General features: G+C 31.9%; 1 protein-coding gene across 1 annotated transcript; it reads left to right on the top strand.

Moving 5' to 3' along the window:
- Positions 1-3,104: 3,104 nt before the first annotated feature.
- Positions 3,105-9,124, top strand: LOC110795968 (heavy metal-associated isoprenylated plant protein 30). Its single transcript, XM_022001007.2, has 3 exons — positions 3,105-3,715; positions 5,194-5,269; positions 8,587-9,124. The coding sequence occupies exons 1-3, from the start codon at positions 3,524-3,526 to the stop codon at positions 8,907-8,909; spliced, it is 591 nt and encodes a 196-aa protein (XP_021856699.2). The 5' UTR covers positions 3,105-3,523; the 3' UTR covers positions 8,910-9,124.
- The last annotated feature ends 935 nt before the right edge of the window (positions 9,125-10,059 follow it).

Below are 10,059 nucleotides of genomic sequence, written 5' to 3'. Positions count from 1 at the left end.
TGAAAAGTTTGAGAAAAGGAGGAAATTAATTAGCAGAAAGATGAAACGCACAAGAGGCGATTAATGTGGTAAAAATGAAAAAGGGAGAATAGAAAGGAGGAAAAATGTGAGGATTTCACCATTTATGGTTCTTAATAATCACAATAAACAATAATAATAATAATAATAATAATAATAATAATAATAATAATAAATAATTTTTAATAATTATAACAATAATATTAATAATAATAACTAGTTAGGGCAATTTTTTAATTAAGTTTTAAGAAGACAGCAAATTTAACGGTCCTTCTCTAGTTTATTTCCTTCCTTATTAGCCAATTTTCCATTTTTAGAAAGGTAAAATAAGTGTGAAAAATATTAGAAGCATTTACATTTTATTGTAAAAAATGGAAGTCCTATATTTGTGACAACTATGAGGACTAGTTCACACCATAATTACTCGCCTATAATTTCTCGATTGTGCATTTTGTTGCACTAAACCTAGCTCCTTCCATACTTGTATAACTTACGTTGAGTGTCTCTTTTGACCTTTTTATATAAGCTTTGTAAATTATTCACAAAAATATATTGTTAGATGGATCGGACACAAAGTTACACAAGTAGGGTTATGACTATGTAATGTCCACCTTAAAAAAAAAAAGAAAAAAAAAGAAGGTATGTAACGTTCGTGTTAAAAAAAAAAAAAAAAATATGAGCTAGGTATGTAACGTTGTACGTGTATACATATTGTCTCACTAGTCACCAATCACCATGAGACCCAAAGACTTGTCGACAGGTCTGTCACTACTCGTGAATAATTGTATGGAGTACTTGTATTACGGGTTGGTGAGTCAGATCAGACTTTTAGGCTCTGTTCTCTTTACGGCACTTGTATCTGTATTCGATCTTAATTCTTCAATAATTATAAACAAAAATATACAAACTTATCTTCCAGCACAAATTGAGGTGTTGATCGAGTCGTTATAAACTCATCCTCCATCATGGGATGGAATATATGTATCATCCAATTAGTACATTCTAATATACTTTTATTCATGTTATGTATCATAGAAAATGGTCCAAAAACTTCTACAAATTGACTTGGATATTTGTTTGAGAAAACCCAATTAAAGTTATAGAAAAATAGAATAAGAATCCCGCGTGAGTTATCAATTCCAGTATAAATACAAATTGATAATACTACAAGAAATACCCTTTTTTACAAAATGGGAATATATTTAAACTTTTTAAGAGTGATCAAGTAGATAAAAAATTGATGGTGCTTGTTGGAGTAGTGAGTTTGATGGATTAGAAAATTATTAATAGGTGTCGCATAAAGGAGATATTAAAGAATATATGTTCGGTTTTCCGAATAAATTATTATTCTTTTCATTAATATTCTCTTTTTATGTACCAAGGTGACATCCGTCGACAGATTTATTAAGGTCATGTTCTGTTTACTTTATTTTCACTTAGCCTTCATTTGTTTTGACATAAAACACTTTTCTAGAAAGTGATTTTCTCATTTTCCTTTGTTTTTATGTCACATGGTGCTATTATGGCGGAAAACAACTTTCTCAAGGTAGAATTTTCGCTGAAAAAACATGGCATGCCTCCCTCTCTACTCGCTTATACTTTTGTTTTCTTCTCTCTTTCCCCAACTATCCCTCATTTCCACTTCTATTTTTTTTTTCTCTATAGTTTTCCGTATTTGCAAAAAATCAAAGGAAAATTGTTTTAAAATTTTCGTTGAAAATCGCTTTTCATGGAAAATCGTTCTCCATTGAAACAAACGGAGACTCATTAACGCAGCATGATACTCTCGTCTCGCATGGTCCAATAAAGGGTAAAGGGCTGACGAATAACTTTTTTTTTTATCAAAATGTTGGAATTGGACTCATCATCCAGTTAATTAAAAAACAGAATGAGCAACCACTAATACCAAAACCAACTTAGTTTCCTTTTCATTACTACTAACTATTTCATTCATATCCATTTTCAAGCACCCTCATATTCCGTGACCCATTTTGTTCCCATCCCATTGTCACACCACTTTGTTTTCTTAATTGGTTTTCCTTAATTAATTGTAAAATCTGAAGCATATTTTAGTTTTAATTCACATATTTAATGTTGTTGTGTAGGATACTATTCTCTGCATAAAAGGGTTTTGGTTCCTTCTTTTCTGCCGTTTCTTTAGGACTTTTAATCAACTTCTAATTTTTTATATTTGGATGGGAACAAAATATGATTAAAAAATGCAAATGCTTGGTTATATTAATTAGCTTATAATCAAGCTTTTTGAAAGATGATATTCAATTTTTGTTATCAAATAAGAGATGAGATGATACATCATGTAGAAAGGCTAGAGTATAGAGTATAAGAAGTTAGAAGATCTGTTGATTGAGTTTGATTTGAGTCATATTCAGAAGTGAACTATGTAATTCGTGTGAATTATGTCGTAAAGTCGGGCATATCTAGATTTATTGGCATTAATTTTCGTATAGGTCAATTTATCAAATCTTGTGTACATAGCAAGTCGGGTCTAGTTAAACATTCCCTCTAGGTTAATTGGTTCAACGTACGTAAAACATGAAACAACCTAACTTGAGTTTGTCTTTGCGCATTTGTCACAACCCTTATGAACAAAAGGCACGACCTAGGCACCCTCCATCTCCGCCCCAGTCATCCAGAAAATCTTTATCTATCCTCACTTAACCACTCCACTGACATCCCTACATGCAGATCGTACACATTCACAAGTTTTTCAAGTCCCTTTTAACTTTTGACTAATTGTTGTCAAGTCGGTCAGGTTAGGCACCCTCCACCTCCGCCCCATCATGCATCCAGGTCACCGAATCTTTATCCACCCTCACTTAACCACTCTACTGACGTCCCTAATTGCACATCGTACACATTCTCCCCCATATTCAAGTCACTTTAACTTTTGACTCATCATTGTCAAGTCGGTCAGATTAGTTTTTAACAGCTCTGATGTCTCCGATTAATTAACATAAAGAATAACTAAAAGGGGGAACCAAAACATAAAAATGAGGAATCATAATGTAATACATATGGGCACCCACCCAAATTTACAACTTTAAATAAGCTACCCCAAATCAACTTGATTTAAACACAATCTCTTTCATTCATTCTTCTAGTTAAGAGAGAAGCTATCAAACAAGCTAGGAATTGAAGTTATATTCACATTCAAAAATAGACAACACATGCATTAAGCATTTTAATTTTGGAATATAATCTCAGAAAAATAGAGAAAAGGGTGGTAGAAGAAGCGATGCCCTGCAAGTACAGGTGACAACAGAATATCTTCTACCTCAGATCAACCCTCAACCTCTGCCTCAGATCAGGGGCTAAGCCATCTTTTCTTCATCTTTATCTTTCCTTAATCAGATTACTCTGCTTTTATTTCTTGATACATTTCTTGATATTTATATATTTTTTATAATATAAATTAATTAAGGGGTTACTTAGTTAAGATATATACGATTCGTATAAATACATAGACCTCCTGCACGTTTACAAAATGGGAAGAACTTATAAAAGAGCCATTTCTTTGATCCTCTCAACTGTCTCTTGTTGTTTCTTTGGGTATAAACATACTCATAGTAATAATCATAATCATACTCATAATAATAGTCATCGTGTACGAGTTTCAAGCAACTTTAGGTATTTCTCCTACAACATGCCTAAGTCATCTCGACCGCTCTCTTTGCAGGTTTGTCATCCTCCTCCCTTTGTTCTAGCTGATTTCTACTTTGCATGTTGGTCTTTCTTAACGATACAAGTTAATAGAGTTGGTGGGGAACTCAGCTTGTGACTTGCATGGAGGTTACAGGGCCGAGCTGAGCCCCATCAACAACGAAATGTTAGGGGCACAGTTAGCTCAAGCGAAAACTTGCGTAGCTGGCTTGACTAACCTGTGATAGATGTTGGTTCAGTAGGGTCTCTTTTTCTTACCTAGTAAAAATAAAAATTGTTGGTTGTACTTGTAGTATAGTTTTAATTTCATCTCTTTTTGTCTGGTCTTTTTTTTTTTTTTGCGAAAAGAATCGATCCCAGGATCACTTGAAACCGGGATGGAAGCTCTAACCAACTGAGCTATCCATCACTCTCTTTGTTTAGTCATATGTTATGTTTGTACTAGTACGTACATGCTTAAAAGTATCACGTTGTGATTTCCTCCTCGCGCTCCCCCTCCCCTCCCTCATTCCCAAGGACCTGAGTTGAATAGTTGGGCCAATTTATCTGTGAGACGTACTGGTCCAATAGAATATTTCTTCTTCCAGAAAAAACTTAAATGCATACTTAAAATTAAATATTAAGCGCTAATCTTGCTCTAGTGTAATTTTGATAGGGGATAATTAAATTTTTAATTTAGCTTAGCTTTACACTGGTTTGGATATTAATAATCCCTAACGAATAAAAAGTTACTTTAATATGTAATTAATATATATACCTCTCAATAAAAATAAATCCCATGACAGAGTTGTTTTGTGAAACTTTAGACATTAGGTTTTTATTAATCAAAAGCATGCTTCTCCACCAAGATACATGGCTTGGTGTCATGGTGAAAGTAACAAAGCATATAAGTGCTTGTTAATGGACATTACATATATGCTTGTGTGTAAATATTAGTAAACTAAATGCACAGTGCACGATGCATGTTTCAAATTTTAAAAGACACCTATACCGATAATCATTTTAAATGATACGGAGTATAAATTAATGATTTCAGGTGGACACCAGATACCAGAGACAATTGTTTCGTATTTTCTTAATACAAATTAATGATTCCAAATAGATCCAATAACCAAACATGTGCATGTATGATCTCACTTGAATAATAAGAATAAGAGTATCATATTCAAGTTCTTGAGATCCATTCCTTAGTCACCTTGGAGCATATATATGTAAAGTTGTACAAGAATCAAATAATATCCCAACTGTAAAAGGATCATATATGTCATAGAAATTAAGGGTTAATAGTAGTTGCCATATGCTAAACTACTGGTTACTATTCGATTACACATAGAGACTTTTAACTTTGATTTGTGATCGATATATAATAGCATCATATCGATCTTATTCTTATAGAGTATGTCACACGACACTTTCTATTCTTAATAGTGGCTCATTCGCACCAAAGAAAAAAATATTCTTAATTATTGTTCTTTTCGGCTTTTTGTTACGCAGACCGTGGAACTTAAGGTTCGTATGTGTTGCACTGGATGTGAGAGGGTTGTCAAGGACGCCATTTTGAAACTTAGAGGTATGTAACCATTTTATTCCTATTATATTACTAGTACAAGTTTACAACGTAACACAAGCCCGATTTCTTTAACCTAGTGCTTACATGTAGTTACATAATACTACTACGTACGTACGTATAAGAAAAATCATTGAATTTATTTTCCATATTGATAATAACAATTAAGTTAGAAAACTATGAAAAAAATCAAGCGACATAAATATTGATAAAATAGATCAGGTCCCGACGCCCCGTGCACGCACGGATATTCAAAAATTATTATTTGACCATCTTTTTTATAAATTATTTAACTGTAATATTTATCCGTTAAAGGTAATGCGTAATTAAGTAGTCCGTACTAATTTAATCATCTAACTAGTGTGTAGCCCGGGCGATGCCCCAGTTGCTACATTTAATACTTAAAATTTTAGATTTTTCTTGAGCTCAATATTTGACCAAAATACATGTATTTCATAAAGTGAAAACATCCATAAAGTTCGTCAATTACAAAGACACACTACGTCATTTATCATGCTAAGTAATTTTTCAATTAGATCATTTTACCATTTGTATTATTTGTTTTCTAGTGGAACTAAGTTCTTCAAATTATTAAACACCAAATTATATATATAAAAAAATTACGTCAACATGTTTTTCTTGTTTTAATGCTATAATTATTATTACTTTTTCAAAATAGTCCAAAGAAAATAAAATGTCATGTAAAAATTTAGTTGTGTTTAGACTTATGTTAACATTTATTTATAAATTAATGTGAATAAATAAACAACAATTAGTGGTTGGTTAAGATGGTAATGAAACTTATCATCTACACATGAGATCTTGTGTTCGAATCTCATTGCATTAGTTTTGGTTGTCTATGACATGGCATAACACTCGGTGAGTGGATAATGTGGCTAGAGCTGGCAAAAATTGACCCAACCCACCAACCCAACCCGAACCCAACCCAATAATAAAGGGTTGGGTCAAGATTTTCAACCCGTTTAATTAAATGGGTCAACCCAACCCAACCCGTTTAATTAAATGGGTTGGGTTAGGTTGAAATGTTCAACCCGAAAACAACCCGCCTAACCCGTTTAAGTTCAAGCAAGTATGTAATATAAATCTGTAGAATTTTATTTAAAATATTTTATTTCTCATTTTTCCTTCAAAAATGAATAATTATTTGACATTTTGATACATGTCAAATACATATTTAAGTATTACTTTTTTCTATGAGATATGCCACAAAAATATCACCTCGCGACTCTATAGTTAAGTCAATTTACACTTAAAAGTGAAGAAAAAAAAAATTAAACGGGTCAACTTCAGGTCAACCCGTTTATAATTGGGTTGGGTTGGGTTGAAAATTTCAACCCGTTTAATTAAACAGGTCGGGTTGGGTTGGAAAAATCTCAACCCGTTTATAAATGGGTCGACCTGATTTCGACCCAACCCAACCCATTGCCAGCTCTAAATGTGGCGTAAAGGGGAGAGTACTACGTGCCACATATACAATTTTCACAACGCCTTTTAATATATTATATAGATATGCAATTTCATCCTTACTACGTATTATATATTTTATACGTAGTATGTTTTAATATGCTAATTTGACCAAAATCATTTATATGACTAAATAATGTGTTAATCTGACCAAAATATTGAGTAAATATATTTTCTATTATTGATATGACGATTTGACTAAAATATTATCAAAATAGTCCAATATTGTCATATTCTTTATATATATATATATATATATATATATATATATATAAAAGTAGATATATTTTTGTTAGGAAATGGGTTTTTGGCAGGAAATTTTTGTACCGAGAAGTGACATGTATCATTCATAGTGATACTCACTTTATATATACCTCATATATACGCCATGAACTTAATCTACGGAGTATGTACCAAAAAGCAGTGTATAGGTTTTCCTCAGACATACGTATAAAATACATCCATAAGAACAAACAAAACCTAATTATTGGGTCATGATTATCATCTACCGAAAGTTTGAGATAACATTATATATCCCACAAACAATCACATATACTCCTATATAAGTACAAATTAGTGGACTATATATATGTTATAATTACACTTTTAGTATTAATTAGAATCTTCTTCATGTCCGATTGACGACAAGATCGACAACTGTCCTCTCAAAAACATACGAAGTATTCTTAGGGGGAAAACTTTTGATTTATTTTTAAGATTTTTTAAAAAGTTCATGTATTTCAGTTATACTAGGAGCTAACAATATTCCTTGTCTTCTTCAATTTATCACTATCACTAAGTTTCTACTAAAACGACAATACGTATCTTATATATTCCAATAACATTTCTATCATATCGTGCATATAGTTAGTTATTTAGTTGGATGACCACGAGATATAAACTCTTGTTTTATTCGGCTACCACTATAAGAAATTGTACCATTTAAGGCCTATAATCATTGATTATATAATTACGGAATTTTCTGTCTTGAACCCGTCATAAAATAGGGTCGTTGTTAATGGAAAATCTCGTCGTTAACTTGTGTAAAAGACATTTGCGACAGTTGTCCTTGTTTGGTTGTTATTAGCCCTGTCGCAAAAGGCTTTTGCGACGGGAGTGTCATTAAAGATACAAATTCCTGTAGCGTACCGTTACTTTTAGATTTATTGGTGATCTTGTATACTCCGTAGTTCGTATTTACCTTTTTTTTCAAAAAAATATTTGTTAGAGTTAATAGAGTATGTTGGTGTTTGGGCAAAAATTATAGTTCATTATAAAGATTCCTTTAATTTTAAATGAACAAAAAGACTTCCTCATAGAATAGAGAATTCAAAATAAAGGGCTATTGGTTGTGATGATCCAAATTGTTTATTCCTTTAATTCTTTTCAATTAAAATTCTCCATTAGAGTATTAAAAAAAACATGAAATTTCCAAAAGTTGCATGGATAAAAAGAAATTAAAGCATTGACAAAGTCAAAAATCATGATTTCTTTGTGTGTGGATAATTTTAATGCTTGAGTACTATATGCCTAGATACTAGTGTTAGTGTAAGGGTTTAAGCTAAATGGCTAGAGTAGGTCATGACTAAAAGCTCCTAATTATATAAGTGGATTGAAGAATGATGATCATATCCACTTACTTCTTAATCAAATCACTAATGTCAATCTACATTTCGGCTAGTGGGGTCATATAAACCATTAGGGAGCAAATAGTAGGCATTATTTATACGCTTTTATACATGTATAAAAGAATAAAATTAAATCACCCACATAATTAAAACTCAAGGTTACCATATAAATGATAAATTAACCAATGTAATTTTGTTGATTTGCAGGAGTGGATTCGATAGAAGTAGAGCTTTCGATGGAAAAGGTGACGGTAGTAGGGTACGTGGATCGGAATAAGGTGTTGAAAGCCGTAAGAAGGGCGGGAAAGAGGGCGGAGTTTTGGCCCTACCCAAACCCTCCTTTATACTTTACTTCGGCCAATAACTATTTTAAGGATATGGCTCACGATTATAAGGAGACCTACAATTATTATCGTCATGGTTATAATGTTGGTGATAAGCACGGGTCTCTCCCCATTTCTTCCCGTGGGGATGATAAAGTTAGCAACATGTTCAATGACGATAATGTCCATGCTTGTACTCTCATGTAAATATGTAATCATGTATGTATTTCGTATATGTACACCTTGTACGTACGTATACTACTCCATACTTTGTATGTTTGTACTAGTCTTTGTATGTACTTCCTATAAATCTCTTAAAGAAAGAGTAAATTAGGGGTGTAGGAAATTAGGAATATCTAATGCCTATATAGTAGCCATGTATATGCATTTCTAGTGCAAAAATGTATGGTGTTATCTCTAAATTAAGTTTCATGTGTTTTCATACTTTCTAAGAATGTTGTTTTATTGCGCTCATACAAAAGAAGGATCGAAAATGATAAAGGTCGCAACATGCGACCTTTAAGCCGTGTCATAATGATGACATATCATGCTTATGTGTCGTGATTTAAATTGGAAACTAAAATATTTAACGTATTTATATAACCTATTATATATATTTCAAAAAAAGGCAGGAAAATCTTAATATTCTAATTTGTTTCCTTCTTTATATCGATTACCTTATTTACATATTTTCATAGTAAATATTGCATTGATAGTAAAAAATATTGTCATGACGCAAACCTACGTGGCGCCTATATGTACCAATTAGATTCCAACACGTAAGATTGCGACAATGTCGCAACTTGCTACCTTTATCATCACCCAGATATACGATACATATCGTTAAAAAAAAGTGCTTATGGGCTTGCCCACCTATCTTAGCTAGTGAAATACCCAATTACTCAATTAGTGACCCCATTAGCTTCTTAGATGTGTTATGGAACTCTATCAAAGTATCAAGTATAAACTAATTAAGCATATCTTTTTCACATCTACTTACATTAGTATTATTAACAACATTTAAAAATTGTTATACCACTATTACTATACTCTACACTATAAATTTACTAACATGATCACGTATTTTTTGTTGACATATGATATGAATATGAAATTAAATAAATGTGGTTGAGTGAAAATTTATTAAGATTGAGTTCAATGATATTTTCAAAATTAACAACTCTATTTTGTAATTTTTCTTATTAGAAAACTAAAAATAATGATGATCAAAAGTTTGTGTAAAAGTGAAAATCAAAATGATATAAGTATTTTTAGATGAATTAGTACTTATGTACTCGTTACTCTTTTTTTTCTTTGCTCGCACGCATATACACACACCCAAAAACAAAACAAAAAA

This window comes from Spinacia oleracea, chromosome 6, assembly GCF_020520425.1.
Source record: "Spinacia oleracea cultivar Varoflay chromosome 6, BTI_SOV_V1, whole genome shotgun sequence".
NCBI lineage: Eukaryota > Viridiplantae > Streptophyta > Magnoliopsida > Caryophyllales > Amaranthaceae > Spinacia > Spinacia oleracea.
Note: the sequence above shows the minus strand (reverse complement) of the source record. Positions and strands in the feature narration are given on the sequence as shown.